A 19,672-nucleotide genomic window follows, 5' to 3' on the forward strand; every position below is an offset into this window, starting at 1 on the left:
ACTTCACAACAGGATATTTGCCAAATTAATCTAGCATTTCACCAGTTTAATTTAACCCACTGAGTTATCAGTGTAGTTGATAATGGGATTGGATGTAAGAAATTTCAGGTTCAGTGTTCTGTAAGTCAGTATTGCCGTGAAACCTGTTTGCTCATTATTTCAGATTTAAGTTTGCGACATACAGTGATCAATATTTTTCTATGAAAATGGATTCAAACTGAAGATATCAAATTCGGCACTGAATGCACTGTTACATTCTCTTGAAATTAAGTGTAACAACCAAAGAATCTTCAACTAGTTCTACAAATATTTCATGACAAATTATTGCATCTTTTCTGTCCCACTTTCAGATTGCCCAGCTGGGTTCTTCAACTGCCAGAAGAATAACTGCTTGTCCATTAGTGCCATATGTGATGGAAATGTTGACTGTCCTGATCACAGTGATGAGAATGATTGTGAAAAAACAGGTGGATACAATTTGCTTTGACCTATTAAATTAAGCTCTCGTGTTTCCAGGAATGTGATCACATTTTACAAGTATTTCATTGGCTATAGAGCCCTTTAAGGAGTCTAGTTTACATTTTTAGAAAATACTGATGTCAATATTATCAGATGAGCACTCAACATATTTCCAGACATATCTTTGTTTATTATTTTAGTAGATCCCTTAGTCATTTTAAATGGACAGAGTCAGCCGCAAATTACAACACAAGTGAAGATGAACGCATCAACCATTTATTGTCTAACATTGCCAACAATAGAACCTTATTAATTGGTAATAAACTTGTTTGTTTGAATTTTGCTAATTGAACTCTGCATTTTCAAACCACTGCGCTCTTAACCCTGTTTTTCTGTGCTTTTGTATTTGTTAGACATCAAATGCACTACCAACACTTACAAATGTGCCAATGAAAAATGCATTGCTAAACCCAATGCAGAATGTGATGGTGTAACCGATTGTTTAGACCGTAGTGATGAATCCAACTGTGGTAAGTAGAAGAGCAGGAGAGGGTAACTTTTTATGGTTTGACAACACTTTTTGATCTGAGGCTTAGGATAGTCTTAGAAGTGAAGAATACAGCAGTTACAGGATTATTGGAAGCCAGGAAGTATTTTATGCGTGCATTAAAAATGCCAGATTTGCCCTGTATGCTATTAAATTAACAATTTCACACAATCTACTGAATATTAAGTGGGTAAAAATAATATTGGTAGCTTCTGTCTTGTACCTTTAATAGTATTTTGACATTCATGGAAACATCTCTCTCCACAACACTTGCCTTATGTAATCTAATAAAAAAGAAGCAAGATGACATGATTTTTTTTACATCTATTTACTATTAGTGGCTGCTTCCCTGTTCTGGTAATGTCTCACTAATGTATTAGGAAAATGCTACAGGCTACAATTTCTTCTGCACTGAGTAGCAATTGTGATTCGTAACATTCCCACCAATTCAAAATCAGGCTGGGCAGATTTTTATCTACTTACTTTACTTGACTGCTGCTGGGGTAAAGCTGAGCAGTTCACAAGCTGGTTGGTTGTTCTCCATGTTACCCTTGGCCTCGACGCACAACAGGGGCCAAATGGTGCTGTTCTGTGACAAAGTACTGCCACCAGCCTGATCCTCTTAAAGGCTCCCTGTCTCTTAAAGGAAAGCAGTATATATGAAATCATGGCTAATGGAAAATTATTATGAAACAGTGTTTCCTTGGGTTGGAAAGAAGCAATCAAGAAACAACCAGAAAATAGTGATCTCACAAGGGCATGTAAGGTGAGTAAATGCATCCTCATGTGCATCTCATGGTCATTACATCAATAATGATTTGCTCTGCTCAATGTATTATGTGCCTTTCATTCAGCCAGCAGCACTCCCTGGCCACCCTAACAATCTCACAGTTATACTCGACCTCAACCACATATTTTTTCAAATGTTGCCAGCATTAGAATCCCAGGGACAATTTCACACTGTTGTTGATACTCCTTACCCTCTCATCCACAACATTGCTCCTAACACACAGGTGATCACTGGTTGGGTGGGTGGGTGAGAATCCACAGATCCATCCCAAGGATCCTGGAAGAGGTGACCTTGTGTGTAGTATGACGAAAGGAAATGCAGCCATCTGATCTGACAGAAGCTTTTGAGGATAATGGTCAGTCTCATGCCTCTCTTGAACTTCCTCATCATCCTTGTACTGAAGTGTGACATCAAGTGAAAGCTAAAGATTGTGTGACTATGGGCACTGTGGTGGCTCAGTGGTTAGCACTGCTACCTCATAGTGCCAGGAATGTGGGTTTGATTCCAACCTCGGGCAACTGTCTAGATGGAGTTTGTATTTTCTCCCAGTGTTTATGTGGGTTTCCTCTGGGTGCTCCAGTTTTCTCTCACAGTCCAAACAAGGGTAACAAACCTTCAATTACAATTGGATCTTGATTGGATGGGTCAATGGGCTGAGGAGTGGCAGATGAAGTTTAATTCAGACAAATGTGAGGTGTTGCATTTTAGGAAAGCAAATCTTAGCAGGACTTACACATGTAATAGTAAATCCCAAGGGAGTGTTGCCGAACAAAGACCTTGGAGTGCAGGTTCATAGCTCCTTGAAAGTAGACTCACATGTAGAAAGGATAATGAACAAGATGTTTGGTATGCTTTCCTTTACAGGAGCTAAGAAGTTATGTTGCGGCTGTACAGGACATTGGTTAGGCGACTTTTGGAATATTGTGTGCAACTCTGGTCTCCCTGCTATGTGAAAGATGTTGAGGATTTGAGCTACAGAGAGAGGTTGAGTAGGCTGGGGCTGTTTGCCTTGGAGCGTTGGAGGCTGAGGGATGACCTTATACAGGTTTATAAAATCATGAGAGGCATAGATAGAGTAAAGAGACAAGGCCTTTTCCCTGGGGTGGGAGAGTCCAGAACTCGAGAGCATGGGTTTAGGGTGAGAGGGGAAAGATATAAAAGAGACCTAAGGGGCAACTTTTTCTCGCAGAGGGTGGTGTGTGTGTGTGTGTGTGTGTGTGTGTGTGTGTGTGTGTGTGTGTGTGTGTGTGTGTAAGTAAAGGGCTGTCAGAGGAAGTGGATGGGGCTGGTAGAATTTCAACATTTTAAAAGGCATTTGGATGGATATATGAATAGGAAGGGTTTGGAGGGAAATGGGCAGGATGCTGGCAGATGGGACTAGATTGGGTTTGGATATCTGATCAGCATGGACAAGTTGGACCAAATGGTCAGTTCCCGTGTTGTACATCTCTATGACTCTATATGCAGGTTAAGTGGATTGGCCATGGGAAATGCAGGGTTACAGGGAAAGAGTAGGGGCATGGGTCTGAGTGGGATGCTCTTTGGACGGTTGGTGCAGACTCAATGGGCCAACTGCCCTCCTTCCACATTGTAGAGACTCTATGATACCTCTTTTACTTTCCAAACACTTCAATCATGCAACCCAATCCTTCTGCATGTATTCAGATTCAGATGATTTGTTCTCTGGAGATCCTTCGCAATTTCATAGCATTGGTAACCACCTGTCAATGACGAGAACAATCCTACCTCCAATATGGAAGAGATCATTGCTCAGATTATAAAGTCAATCATTTCTACTGTGGAAATGCTGGCCAATTCTATGAGATCCCAGGTAGTTAACTCATGACCCATGTGTTAGTGGTGCTGTCTCAGTTTTCACTGCAGCATGGCTGGAATATGACTTGGTTCTTTACAAAATATATTAATGACTTGAATGATGAAAATGCACGAACTATAGCCAAGTTTGCAGATGATGTAAAAATAGGTAGGAACGCAAGTAGTGAGAGTGACTCAATGAGCCTGTACAGAGATATAGGCAGGTTAAGTGATTTGACAAATCTTGGAAAATAATATGGGAAAATATGAAGTCATGCATACTGACAGGAAAAATCGATGAGGAGAATATTATTTAAATGGAGAAATGCTGCCAAAAGCAACATTTGGAGTGCTCATGCATAAATTGCAAAACAGCTAGCATCCAAGTTCACAGATCATTGGGAAGACAAATGGAAATTTGGCCTTTATTCCAAAGGAAATGGAGTATAAAAATAAGGAAATCTTGCAAGAACTATAACAAGGCACTAGTCAGACTACAGCTTGCATATGGTGAACAGTTTTGGGCCCTTATCTGAGGACAAGTATAGTGGCATCAAATGCAAGAGTAAAGAGATTATGATGGAGCTGTATATAACATTATTTAAGCCAGAGCTGGAGTACTGTGAGCAGTTCTGGTCACCATACCATAGGGAGGATGTGATTGTACTTAAAAGTGGGTGCAGAGGAGATGCAGTAGGATGTTTCCTCTATAAAGGGAGACTAGATGAAGTAGTCAATAATTACAGACACAGTTTTAAGGCAAGCAGCAGGAGATTAAATGGAAAACTTTTTTCACCCAGAGGGTGGTGAGTAGCTGGAACTCATTACCTAAAATATTGGTAAAGGTGGGAACCCTCCACACATGTAAGAAATATTTAGATGAACGTTTGAGACACCATAACATACAAGCTAACGGACAGTGCTGGAAAATTGAATTAAAATAGATTGATGTTTAATGACCGGTGTAGACATGATGAGCTGAAGGGCCTTTTTCATGCTGTAAAAGCTCTGTCAGTTTAGGCATTAGAAGCAGTCCAGAGAAGATTCACTGGGTTGATCCTGGATATAGAAGGATTTTCTTAAGAGGAGATGTTGAGTACATTGAGCCTGTATTCATTGGGTTTAGAAGAATGAAAGACAACTTTGTTGAAATATTTAAGAACCTTAGGGGCCTTAACAGATTAAATGGATATTTTCCCCTTATTGGAGAGCCTAAGACTATAAGGCATAATCTAAGAATAATCAATTAGGAGAAAGATGGAGAGGAATTCCTTCTGACAAGGGGTTGTGAATTTGTGGAATTCTTTATTGCAGTGTTGTTGAGGCTGGATCATTAAGCATATTCAAGGCTGAACTAGACAAATTTCTAATCGGTAAGGGAATCAACGGTAATGGGGGAAAAGGCTGGAAAGTGGAATTGAGGATTGTCAGGTCAGACGTTGAATGGTCGTGCAGACTTGATGGGCTGAATGGCCTGTTCTGCTTCTGCATCTCATGGTACCAATGCCTGAATCAGTTGGAGGTTGTGAGTTCCACAGTTACTGCCATACATATTTAGACTGCTGCTATCATGGGTGTGGAACTCTGTGCTCAGGAGGAAGCAGGCTATTACAGCAGTTGAGCAATTTATGCTCCAAGAGGCTGTAAGAATTGCTGAAGTGCTGACCTGTAGTAACGGGAATGAGGCCAGTTCCCACTGTCATTATTAACACTAGACATATGGCTAAATACATGACTTATTTTCCAAATACTTGGAAAGAAATGAGTTCATTTCCTGCCACAGAGACTGCAGAATTGCAATTCAATCAATTAAAATAAAATCTAGCTTTAGATTTAAAGAAATCTGGTGCACCATGTCCCTCCTTGAAGGAGAAAATCTCCCACTTTTACTCAGCATGGTCAGAGACTCCAGAGCTACAGTAATATGGTTGTCTCTTAATTATCCTCTGTAATAGCTTAAACACTCAGTGGTAGTAAATAGCTGTGTTCTATAACAATAAAAACAGGTGACAATTATCATTAGCCTCTAAGCAGAAAAAGCAAAGGCACACCCTTCTGAGTTGATCCTGTGAAGTCCTCCTCACTAACATCTGGGGAATTGCTGCCTCATAGACTGGTCCATAAACTTCCCGACATAATCATACTCAATGTCTCTGACTGTCAGTATCCCCGGATAGATTCTGTCACATTGGCAATATCACCCTACCAGATATGGTGGAAGTTTGACCTGTAGTTGAGAGGGAATAATGTTTCACATCCTCAGTATTAATACAGACTTCATGCAGCCTCCACATCAGGTCAGATGTGGTCAAGGCACCTTCCAACTGATTGCTACTAACTGTCCTCTTTAATTTGCAACTCATATTGAAACGCCATTAAGAAAAAGCACAGAAAGGCGCAAAGGCACAGGTGTACTTTGGATGAGGACTTTAATATCCATAACCAATAATGATTCTGTAGCAACACGAATGATTCAACTGGCAAATTCCTGAAGATATAGCTATCAGAATTCATCTTATGGCTGCTGATTAATGATGCAATAAGAGGAAAAAGTAACCTGACCTTGTCTTGACCAAATGGCTTTTCACAGATGCATCTGCCCATAGGAGTGGTAGTAGGAACGACAACTGCAGATTTCCCAGGGAAATGAAGTCCTCACTCATTGCTGAGGACATCATTGTGTTTTGGGGCATACCACATGCCACAAGGGTTAGATCAAATCTAGCTGCCCAAAGTTAAGCATCCTTGACTAAGAAGGATTACAGCTGCAAATGTGTTGCTGGTCAAAGCACAGCAGGTTAGGCAGCATCTCAGGAATAGAGAATTCGACGTTTCGAGCATAAGCCCTTCATCAGGAATAAGAAGGATTACAAGGAATGCAAAGACACCAAGTTTTAAATATAGATATGTAAATATGTAAAGTGTGGTAAATAAAGTTGTTGAGCGAAGTGCAGATAGTCTCAACAGAATATGATGTTGTGGCCATAATGAAAAAGTAATGTCGAAGTGCTGAGATCTGAGTATTTAATATTTATGAGTAGAAAAAGGGGGAAGTGAAGCAGCTTATCAACCAAGACATAGTAGCACTGGAAAATAAAGGTTGTTGAGGAGAATGGACAAAATCCAGTTGCTTAGAGTTAGATCTCAGTTAGTAGAACAAAATTTGGTTGAGGATCTTGAGAACTAATTAAACCCGAGAAATAATTGATAGGTTTAATAGGGTTATCATTTTGCAGTTTCCCTTTTCTTCACACTGTGTGACTTAGCTGCAAGATTGCCTGAGATACCGTTGTCTTTCATTAGTCAGCTGTATTGAACAGGAATAGCTGAGAAGGCCATATTTGGATTTTTCAGACACAAGGTGAGTTTCTCTGTCACAAAATGCACAATGACCATTCTGTTTGCAACTTGAATGTAGGCCAGTCTACAGCTTGGAACAAAAACAAGAACTTTGTATGTATCTAAGATGTGCATTAAGAGAGTAGCTTGGCCATTGACACCAAAGTATTCTTATTCAGAAAGGGTTCAGAAATTTGTATGGTACAAGTATATTACTGTCAACTCAGGACATATAGCCTTTTCATCCCATTACAATTTACCCTTGCAAATTGTGTGTCATATACGGTTTAAAAGAGAGAATCGAAAGCTTGCTGCCAACTAAAATCACTTATCTGGCCACAGGAAATGCACAAGAGTGGCACAATAGACTCAGACGTGGCACAATGATAACCAATATTCAGAGCACCATTGTATGTCAAGGAAATGTATTAACATGGAGAGGTGTAAGTTTTGAATCTATATTGACAATATGGAGCTTATGCATGTCAATGACTAATCTTAAATGGTATGGAACCACTTATAGGGAAAGAAAATGGATAGGAGAGAATTTGAGAATCTAAACATCAGTTAAAATGGGAATGTGCCAATTAAGAAATAACAAGCCATCTTTACAATAATTAAACTTCTTGTTGATACAAGTTTACTGTAGCAGTAAAATAATTAATTGTGTCCTATATTTGTTGTAGTATCCTATTATGAAGACATGGTGCTTTCTAACTTATCCTGTGCAAAATCAACTACATGTGTAAAGAAAATGGATTAGAATAATCGTGTTGTTGCTTTTGACTGACTCAACTGGCTGAAGTGACTTTTGCTGTTCTGTACGCCTCAATGATTCTGACAATGATTCTATATCTTTGTGTACATTCAAGATCATTTGTATCGATTATATTTATATCTATGAAACTGAGTGATTAAATTTGACCATTGAAAGTTAAAATTCAAGTAAGTATTTTATAGAGTTGTGTAATGAACATTTTTTATGTCATGATGTTTACAAAGTGTTAGATTGAGATTGCTTAAATGATTTAACTGTGTCCATACTCATAAAGAAGGGCAGTCATTCCTTCATGATATAGATCTGACTCCAAGTTACAAGGATAAGGAGAAGTCTGGGATTTTTTTCCTCTGTTTTATTTGGTTCTTAGTATTTCCAAATATTCTATACTCAATTTCATCCTGGTTATGGCATTCCCGTAGCACCAAAGACTTCTTTAATGGAGATAGTTACTAGTCGCTCATATAAGCATGTCATTTTGAATTCATTTTGGCTGACAAAATATCTTATTCTCAAATATGTTACCATAGCCAATATTTGCAAATTGCTGTCATGGCAGTAACTTATGGCCAAACTGTGCAGTCGATGGACAATGTATTATACCTTGCTTTTATGCAGAGCCATTCGTTACAATTTGACAATTATATCTGATGATGCTATGTTTAAATATATTCCAAGCTACTTTTCAATAATAATGTTGTAGATTGTAATTCTAGGAAATGCCTAGCATATTTGTACATTTACAGGTATAAATTAACTATTATGATGGACTAATCAAACAGAAATGATCAACTTTTTAAGATAATCTTATCAATTTAATCAAACACAACACAATTCAGGTCATCCACCACAAAACAAACATTTGTACAATAGAATTGCAAATATGTTTCAATCTGATCAAGTTTAAAGTTTCGGAACTGTTAATGTAATTTAATACAACAAGGAGCTTCTCTTTTTATGCAGACTGTGGAAACCGACCCTATCTTCAAAGTCGAATCGTCAATGGCAATGATGCGGAGCTTGGTGAGTGGCCCTGGCAAGTCAGCCTCCACTTTGATACCTTAGGGCATACTTGTGGTGCAACGCTGATAAATGCTGGGTGGCTTCTATCTGTCTCACATTGTTTCCACGATGTGTATCCCTACAAGTAAGTGACAATCTAGATACCGCCAGAAAAAGAAAAATATCTGCACCACAGTGTAGCAACTTTTCTTTGTTTAAAACTTGTGCATTTGCTTATAAAACTTGTAAACTCTAAACCAAAGACACTGTTTTATCAATGTTGTTTTAAATGGGTTTAACCAGCATGCAAAAGATTTTCCTTTTAAACAAATCACTGTTAATATGTGATTACATTATTAACTCATACATTATTGACTCATTAACTTTTGCCAGTCTTCATGTCCCTGTTTCTATATTTACTTTGTATCATAGACTTAAGGGAATGTGACTTGAATGTCAGATGGAATGAAAGAGAAACGAGTCTCACTTCTGCAGCTTCCTATATTAGCAAGCATCAAATATGGTAGTTTTAAGAAGCTGCAGAAGCTTTACCATGCCTATTATAATTAAGTTAAAATGTAGTCATTAATGACAATACCAAGGCAAGACAAGCTTTCACAATTTTAGTCACATAGTATACATTCTTACGGAATAGTTAAAGGTATTTTGCGCTGAAATGGGTTAACCTGCAGCTGTTAGATTTAGCATACCTGTATAAGTTATTTTACTTTGCCTTTAGAGACCTGATGAAGTCTGTTCGTCCTTTTAATACCTCATCACTATTCTTAAGCATCATAACAAGCAAGAGTATCAATCCCCATTGGATGTATTTGATCCAATATATTGTCAATTAGCATAGAGGTCATGTTCAGCCAAATTTATTAAACAGAAAAAAAATATAAAATGCATTGGTCTTTTTCTACACTTAGATTTTATTTCCTACATGCAATCTTGACCACATTTCTGAAGAATTTTATCTCAAAGCACCTTTAAGATGTTCTGAGATTTTGAAAGGCTCTAGATATAAAAATGTATAACACCCGATAACTGCTCGCTCTGTATATATGAATGGAAAACAGCACCACTGAGCAAACCCTTTGGGAACAGGTATTGGACACTAGAGGAATGTGTATCCCCCTGAATAAGAATGGCATTTACTCATGGCACGGCACGCATGGAAACTTTTCACATGGGGAGATTATTGTATTGCACTGTCTGACTAATAAATTCTCCTGTTCTTACCACCTGCCATGGTGCATATTGCAGCTCACTACACTGTAACAGCTTCTGCTTATGAAGGTCACCATCACTATCCTATTTAAGTTTAGGAAATTACAAGGTCTGCTTTATTTGGTTTGGTCAAGGAAAACCGCATCCTGGGTCTAACTAGAAGAGTCTCTTCTGTAATTAATTAACATATTGTTTAATATAAGTTAGCAACTAGTTACAGGTTATATTGATATGATGGACATTGTTACAGGACTTTGAGGTGGACTACAGGTTAGGTCTTACTCCTTTAAGATCCTCAGTTCTTCTGCACTCAAATTCATATGACATCATCATAGTGGGTGGTGCTTTGATACAGCTCAATTTTAACCCTTCAGAAACTATCCATGAGAAAATCTGCCTGTATAGCTGCATTATGAGCCCCTGTTCATAGTCATCAAGGCCTGAAATGGAACTTGAAACTGAGGTTTCTACCCCCAAGGTAGAGACTCTACCACTGCACCACAAGAGCTCAATGCCAAGGCAATGATGTAAGGTTTAACAATTTTCTTCTGTATTGTTTAAGAAAAAGATATAACTATTTGTATGAAATCATCAACAGTGAATAGAATAAGAGAAGCTCTCATTTGTGAAAAAATTCACCCTTAAATGTAGTGGAGAGTGAAATTTAAAGTTGTTAGCCTCCAGGCACTTAGCTGCCACCATGCTTTCTGTTGAAGTTATTGATAAGAAACAATCTAGTAGTTTATACAAAAGGGACTTTGAGAAAGGTTTTACTAATCATAAGCACAATGAAAATTCAATGAAATTTAAGAACATAAGAAATAGGAGCAACAGTAGACTGTTCAGCCCTTCAAGCTTGCTTTGGCACTCGGTGAGATCAAGGCTGATTTTCTACTTTGACACCATTTTTTCCACAGTACCCCTGTATCCTTTGATGTTTTAAGATGTAGAAATCTTTTGAGCTCAATCTTGAAAATACTCAAGGACTGCCCTTTGGGACAGAAAGTTCCAAAGATTTGCCACTCTGAGTGAACAAATTCCTCCTTATCTCAGTCCAATTCAGAGATCTGTCCTTTGGTTCCAGGTCACTCCAGCTCAGACCTTTCAGTATGGGAGTTGGGATGTCATATTGAGGTTGTATAGGCCATTGGTGAGCCTCTTCTGGAGTACTGTGTACAATTCTGTTCGCTCAGCTCTAGGAAGGATATTATTAAATTGGAAAGGGTTCAGAAAAAAATTACTAGGATGTTGCCAGGAATAGAAGGTTTGAGTTATAAAGATAGGTTGGGACTTTGTTCACTGGAGCATGGGAGGTTGAGAGGGTGACCTGACAGAGATTTATAAAATCATGAGGGGCATAGATAAGGTGAAAAGCAAGGGTGTTTTCCCTATGTTGGGGGAGTTCAACATTCCCCACCTTGACCTTTGTACACTGATGACTGTATTGGTGCCAACTCATGCTCCCACGAGGAGGTTAAAGAGTTCAACAACATCATGAACACCCTGAACTCAAGTTCACCTGGACCATCTCACACCCTTCACTCCTCTTTCTGGACTTCTCCGTCTTCATATCCGGCAACCAGCTCAACACGGACATCCACCTCTAACCCACCTACCCCCACTGTTACTGGACTACACCTTCCTCCACCCCTCCTCCTATAAAAATGCTATTCCATATTCCCAATTCCTCCACCTCCACCTCCACCATATCTGCTCCCAGGAGGAGCAATTCCACTCCAGGACATCCCTGATGGCCTCCTATTTTCGAGGACCATAATTTCCCCTCTCCCATGGTCAACAATGCCCTCCAGCTCACCACCTCCACTTCCCACACCTCCATCCTTGAACCCGATCCCTTCAACCGCAAAAAAGGAAAAAACCTTCCTGTTCCTCACTTTCCCTCTAATCTCTGAATACAGCGCAATATCCTCTGCCATTTCCATCACCTACAATCAGACCCCACCACCAGAGATATATTTCCCTCCACCCCATCAGCTTTCTGCAGATACCATTCCCTGCAGACTCCTTCGTTAAATCCATGCCCCCCCACGAACCTACCTCCATTCCAGGAACCTTCCTTGCCGGTGCAAGAGATGTAAAACCTGCACCAACATCTTTCCCCTCACCTTCATCCTTGGCCCCAAAGGATCCTTTCACATCTGGCAGAGATTTTCCTGCACATCAAAACACCTCATCTACTATGTCCATTGCCCTTGATGTGGTCTCCTCTACATTGGGGAGACAGGACGCCAACTCACGGAGCATTTCAGGAAACATCTCTGGGACACACGCATTAAAAAAACCTCACCACCCTGTGGCAGACCACTACAACTCACCCTCCGACTCTCCCAAGGACATGCAAGTTCTGAGTCTTCTCCACCGTCAATTCCTAGCCATCCAACACCTGCAAGAAGAATACCTCATCCTTCACCTTGAGACCCTTCAACCACACAGTATGAACATCAATTTCACCAGTTCCCCCATCTCCCCTCACCCTATCTCATCCCAAATTCAACCCTCCAACACATCACTGTCTCCTTGAACTGTCCTACCCATTCACCTTCCTTCCCACCTATCCGCTCTTCCCTCCCCTCCGACCTTCACCATCACCCCCCACCTACATTTACCTATCACCTTCCCAGCTACCTTCTACCCCAGCCCCATCCCTATCCTCCTATTTATCTCTCAGCCTTGTTCTCCCTCACTCTACCTTCCTGATGAAGGGCTTATGCCCAAAATGACGAATCTCTTGCTGCACGGTTGCTGCCTGACCTACTGTGCTTTTCCAGCACCACGCTCTTTGACTCTGATCTCCAGCATTTGCAGTCCTCACTTTCTCCTTAGAGTTCAAAAGTAGGGGCCATATTTTTAAGATGAGAGGAGAAAGATTTATAAAGGAGGTGAGAGGCAACTTTTTTTACAGTGTTTCATATGTGGAATGTCAGAGGAAATGGTCAATGCAGTTACATTGTTTAAAAATACATTTGGATAAATTTAAGAATAGGAAAGGCTTGGGGAATTGTGAGCCAAATGCACGGAAGTGGGAATAGTTTAGTTTGGGAACATGGTCAGTGTGGACTCATTGGATCAAAGGGACTGGTTCCATGCTGTATGATTCTATGACTTCAAGTCTATTTAGTTATCCTCATTGGACAATCCATCCATCCATCCATCCATCCCAGGAACTAAGTTGGTGAACCATCCTTAAGTCACTCTCTTTGGCAAGTACATATTTCATAGATAAAGAGAATAATATTAAACATAATACTTCAGATGTGATCTTACCAAGGTTGTATACAATTGCAGTGATATATCTTTACCTCTGTGCTGATATCTTATAATTAAGGACAATTTATCATTTACTTTAATTGCTTGCTAAAATTAAGCTGGTAAAGTGTGCTATATTTGCTGAAGATAGTAGGTGGAGAATGGGGAGAGGACCGGGTGATCGAAGTATATTCTAGGTGAGGATGGAGTCCAGAGAGAGAGAACAGCAGTTAGGTAGACAAAGGGATGGATAATGGTGAGCCAGGGACGGAGCAATGTTGATAATTGCAACCATTACTAAGTGAAAATGGGTTGGCTGTGCTGAAAGCAGCCCACATCATGAGAAGGCCAGATGTATGGGGGTCAGTAAAGGACACAGAGGAAGGTGTTCCAGCTCTAAAATTGAGTCCTGAAGGCTGCAGAGTTCGCAAGTGAAAAATGAGATGCTGGTGTTCCACCTTGCCCTGAGTCTCACTGGAGTACTGCAGCAGACCCAAAATCGATGTTGATGTGGAAACATGGTGATGTGTTGAAGTGACAGGCAATTGGAAGCTTGGGGTCTTTTTTGCAGACAGAACATAGGTGTTCTGCAAAGCAGTCATCCTACTACTAAGTTATGGAATGACCATTTCAACAATTATGGAGAGGAATGAATAGAAAATTCAAGTCATTAGATTGTATTGGTCTAGTGATTGGTGGAGCAAAGGAATCAAGAGGAAAGGCCTGGGGAATTATGTGTTGTTGGAGTGATCTAAATTCAGAAAGCATCATGTAATAAGCTACAGTGAAGGCCATATACTCATTTAGGAAGTAGAATATTTTAAAATCTCTCTGGTGCATGTCAGATCTTTGAAACTTGGAAATAATAAGAGAGTTATGTTTATTGTGAATAAGGATGTGAACTATGTATGACCTATTGGATGAGATAATGTTTGTGGAATCCAAGTAAGCATAGGATAAATAATGCTTTAATGTGATTCTGTTCCAGTTCATTAATTTAAATGCCTCTATTAATTCAACCCATAAGATCCAATTGAAAATAAATATTCCCAGTTTCTCAAGTATTCCTCTATATTTGTATTTGCTCATACCAGTCAGTATTTTAGTGAATTTGAGCAGTGCCCTCTCTGCTGCCTTACATTTTTCCTGTCATGTGGAGCCCTTATTGGAACTATATCTAACTGGTTTCATGATGTTTCACCATATACCTGAACTTCCACATTCTGTGTCTCTCTTCTCAGTAAATTTTTCTTTCAATGTTTTTATTCACTTAGAGTCATCGAGACGTACAGCACGGAAACAGACCCTTCGTTCCAACTCCTCAATTCCTCTAAACCCTTCCTATTCATATACCCATCCAGATGCCTTTTAAATGTTGTAATTGTACCAGCTTACACCACTTCCTCTGGCAGCTCATTCCATACACGTACCACCCTCCATTTAAAAAGTTGTTCCTTAGGTCCCATTTAAAGTTTTCCCCTCTCACCCTAAATCTATGCCCTCTAGTTCTGGACTCCCTCACCTCTGGTAAAAGGTATTGTTGATTTACTCTATCCATGCCCCTCATGATTTTATAAATCTCTATAAAATCACCCCCTCAATCTCTGACACTCCAGGGAAAACAACCCCAACCTATTCAGCCTCTCCCTATAGCACAAACCCGCCAACCGTGGCAACATCCTTGATGAGTTAATTCTAATACATTGACATTGAACCTGAAATTCATGCTTTTATTGCATATCAACCAGTCTTTCTTGATTCAAATCTTAGTTACTTATTTGAAGTCAAGATATAACACAGATCTAATAATCTTTTTTGCCAATTCCAGCATTATCAGATTTACTTTTCCATTTGCAATACAATCCCACTAATGCAACAATCTCTTCTAAAAATAACTTTAAACATATTGATACAGTCTTAATTACTTGTACATCAATTTACTCTACACTTATTATCACACTTATTATAACAATGCATCTGTACGCACAGACATTACCTCAAATGCATCTTCCACATACAGGAAATGTCACAGTTAAGGCATTTCCATCACATGTACAAAAATGGAAGATTTTAACCTTGTTTCTTTTCACTAAATCCTGGAAAACAATCTCAGATTTAAATTTTACAATTGGTATTTCGATCAACATAATAGTATCCACTACATTTTCCCCAAAAAACTGGCTCTTGAACTTACATAACCTTAAACTAGAAAACCAACATTTATTTTCAATGGGTCAGTTAGCTTAGTTGGCTGGACAGTTGGTTTGTGGACAGTGCAAAGTAAAGCCAAAGACATGGATTCAATTCCCACACTGGCTGAAATTACCATGAGGACTCTACTTCTCAACCTTTCCCCTTGCCTGAGGCATGGTAACCCTTAGGTTAAACACCCATGAGGTGTTTCTCTGTAATGAGAGAGGAGGACTGTGGTAACTTTACCTCTGTATTCATTTTTAAAGATTTCATCAACACGGTGATTTTCAAATTCTTCTGGTTCCAGTTAGCTGAGTATTCCTTTGCTGATTTGGTTTAAAGCTGCTCAGTTTTCTTTGCCTCTCCTTCAGCCACACTGCCTCTCAGCTACCTTACCCCTGCATTCCCCACCCTACCATCAGCCTCCTTCTCTCTTATCCCCCCGCTTAGCACTTCCATCTCTCCCCCTTCCTTTTTGCAGCTTCAATCACCAATTTCTTTGCAGCCTCCTTGGAGTCTTCCACCCTTCCTGAACATCATCTTGCTATTTGCTCCTCTTCCCATCCTACTGTTCAAGCATGCTCTTTTTTTCTCTTTATTCTTGCATGGGATATGGACACCACTGACGAGGTTCGTTGTCCTTATTTCTTGTCTATTCTGAATTGCCTTAACATGGATAGCTTGTCATTTCAGAGGACAATCAAGAGTCAACTACTTTGGAGTTCCATCTAGCCAGACCAAATGAGGATGGCAAATTTACTTCTCCCAAGGGTACTAATGAACCAGATGGTTTAAAAGGTTTCATGGTCACCATTATTGAGAATGGCTTTATGTTCCAGATTTACGAATTGAATTTAAATTGCACCAGCGACAATAGTGGGCTTCAAACCTATTAGCTTTGGGCCTCAGGATTACTGATCCAAAGATATCTGCATGATCCCACCAGTGCCCTTTCTCAGCCACCCCTAAAGATTTCTTTTTCAGTCTGCTCTCCAGCCCTCACACAGCCTCCTCTACTGTCAACCTTCAATAGACCCTCCTTTACTTTCATGCTCAGCCCCTCCCCTGCTATTGCAGCAGATGAATGAAGTTACTGTCAGACATCTCCTTTTCTGGAAGGTGACTCCTGTCTGTCTCCAGCTAAATGTCATCCTCAACCTCAAGGTACCTACTCAGCCTCAGTTAAAAGATCACATGGCAAATAAGCATTGGTGCAATTTCTAACTGTTCACTTCTCTGATCACAGGCTGTTTCTCTCTTACATTTGATGCTATAGACTCACTAGTGATTGGAGGAGCAACATAGATAGTGACATTTTGACCAATGAGTGCAATCCTTCTCTGACTGCCGCAATGATTGAATTTTCCAAGCTGTTTTGGGTGCTTCCACCAGTGTACTTGTCCACTTTTCCTGTATGTTTGAGCACTGCAGGGTCTTTTTGCTTTTTATATAACTGCTTTCTTAAACCCTGTCCCCTCCCTCACCATCTTTATCTCTAACAAGGGCAAAAGGCTCATTGATTTCTTCATCATTAAGATAAAATTCATTTTGTATCAAGTTTAGTTTTCCCCAATTTGCTGCTTCCCTTTACTGTGAAGGCCCACTAGTTTAAGTTTCTTCCTCTCTGCTCTTTAAAAATTCCTCTTCTCCATGGACTCACCTCCTATTTCCTCTGCCCATTACTAATTAAACTCTGAACACCCACCTTCCATTCCTCACTCTTTTTTTCATGTCAATGCCACCCCTCCTGATCAACTCACTTTTAACTTTTCAGAAGAGTCATATCAGATTCAAATCAAAAATTTTGCTTCCCACTTCACAAAAGCTGCCAAATGTGTTGAGTATCTCCAGCACTTTTTTTTAACAATAATATCTTGACTAACTACTGGCATTCGTTTGAATACCATGTAATTTTCCTGATTTACATTAGACCTGATTCCCTCTACACTGATCAATCCTTCATAGTTCAGCATTCACGTTTCCTTGGATCTCTGTGAAGAGCTCTTTGGATATCTTTCTCTGTTAAAAACACTAGATAAAGAAAAATAATGTGTTTCAATCAGATGTCTTTACTGGACACTATAAATTCAAGCACATAAAATGGAACAAAAGAATCCACTGTTAACATAGGAATTTAAGTAGCTCACAGTGTATACCATTTACAAAATGCATTGCAGAAACTCACCAAGGTTCCTTCAACAGCACTTCTGAAATCCCGTGAATGAATAATCAAAATCCAGATCACCTTCATAATAGCAGCTGCAAAGCTAAGTTATAGTCATTGTGGAGTTACTATTATCAAATAAAAATGTATATTCTTCTTGTTTTACATATACACAGACAGATGATGGCATAATAATGTTGTTATGTGTTGGGGAGATCCTTTGTAAAAACTTAATTTTTACATTCGTTTTAAAATTTCAGTTGCTGTTAATTTACTTGGCTTCATTGCACTGGAAAACCATACAAAGGAAAGCACTGCTATTTCCTTGTTTCGTTCACATTATTGAAACACACTGAAAATTTTTACTTTGGGGTATTTTCTCCTTGGAGTAGCCATTGAACATTCATTTTGGAAGACCCTAAGTTTAAATTCCAAATGTTTTCCATGCAAATAAGGCACAAAAATTAGAAATGTAACAGCCTACTGTTAAATCATCCAGAAATTGATTTCAAATCTTATGAAACACAACATTGATTTAAATATTAAAGTAAGTTTCATTTTATATTAACTAGAATAAAGACCTGTTTGCTAAGTTAGAAGCATCTAATCCACAATCCACTTGACCACAACAGGAAGTAATTTCTTAACAGTCAGTAAAAGTATGCTGCAGAAGGGCTATTTAGAGGATTCAATTAGGATAATCCATTAGGATAAGTAATCTGTTTGCACTTTCAAGGCTATCAGTAAATGTTTTGCTGATTTTAACCTTCTTTTTGGTTACTATTTCACTCAAATGAACATGTGAGGGCTCATACTGAGGAGTTCACTCAGCGCCACCCACTGTGATAATGTCATAGACAGTGAGACCTAACATTTGATTCTCCCTAAAGTCTCTGTAACAGTGTCTATCATATCAATGTAACCTCTAACTAGTTGCTAACATGTAAAAAAAAACTGCATCTTGTTAATAACTAGAGACTCTTCTACTGACACGAGGAAATGCTTTTCCTCTATTAAACCAGACCCTGTAGTTTCCGACGGTTAAAGACAGCAGAAACATTCAGTATGATCTGCAGCTCATACAATGTAGTGAGCTGGTATGTCCTACAACATTTTGGTACAATGCAAATTTAATTTGACTGCTCATATAACTTTCCCTCTCATAAAGGAAGACAGAAATACTAAAGTAAGTTGCAAAAGGTGCAAATATGATGTAGACAAACTTTTTTTCACCCAATGAGAATTAACGTGTGGAATCTAATGCCTGAAAATATGATGGAGGCATTTTCAACTGAGAGATTCAAGAAGGCATTAAATAATTATTTAAAATATAAACAATATTCAGGATTATAGGGAAAAATAGGAGAATTACACAAAGCCATGGTAATCATTCATAGAACCAGTACTGATATGATGGGCTAAATGGTCTCTTTCTGCACAAATCTGACATTCTGTCGCATAGTTAGTGGTGGCATGAGAACTTTACACTTAGCTTGGAATTGCCTGTTCATACAACACAGTCAGCATAATGGAAAGTCGAAATACTTAAGAAACACTACAGAAGAAAGCCTCATTGGCAATCCTCAACAATGTTGAGGTTAACAAGGAAGAAAAGACCAGAAGACCTAGGATCAGAAATTAAGCCATTCAGACCATTGGGTCTGTTCCGCAATTCAAGCATGGCTGATAGATTTTTCAACCCCATTTTCCCGCTTTCTACCCGTAACTTTTGATCTACTTGGAAATCAAGAACTTACTTATCCCTGTTTTAAATATACTCAATGACCTGGCCTCCCAGCCTTCTGTGGCAATGAATTCCACAGATTTACCACTCTCTGATTCAAGAAGTTTCTCCTTATTTCTGTTTCAAAAAAAATCTTACCTTGACTCTAAGGTTGTGCCCTCGGGTCCTCGTCTTTCCTGCCAGTGGAAACATCTTCCCAACATCCACTCTGTCCGGGCCATTCGGTATTCTGTAAATTTCAATCAGATGCCCCCTCAGCCTTCTAAACTCCATTGAGTATAGTCCCAGAGCCCTCAAACGTTCCTCATATGTTAAGCCTTTCATTCTTGTGAACCTCCTCTGGA

General features: G+C 39.2%; 1 protein-coding gene across 1 annotated transcript in view; it reads left to right on the plus strand.

Annotated features, from left to right (window-relative positions):
• The window catches only part of LOC132820597 (suppressor of tumorigenicity 14 protein-like), a 55,165-nt gene that overhangs the window by 16,260 nt on the left and 19,233 nt on the right, over nt 1-19,672 (plus strand). The window contains exons 7-9 of the mRNA XM_060832802.1: nt 351-467; nt 873-989; nt 8,692-8,875. Of these exons, the coding sequence (XP_060688785.1) occupies nt 351-467; nt 873-989; nt 8,692-8,875 (418 nt within the window). The remainder of the gene's footprint in view (nt 1-350; nt 468-872; nt 990-8,691; nt 8,876-19,672) is intronic.

Source organism: Hemiscyllium ocellatum, chromosome 12 (assembly GCF_020745735.1).
Source record: "Hemiscyllium ocellatum isolate sHemOce1 chromosome 12, sHemOce1.pat.X.cur, whole genome shotgun sequence".
NCBI lineage: Eukaryota > Metazoa > Chordata > Chondrichthyes > Orectolobiformes > Hemiscylliidae > Hemiscyllium > Hemiscyllium ocellatum.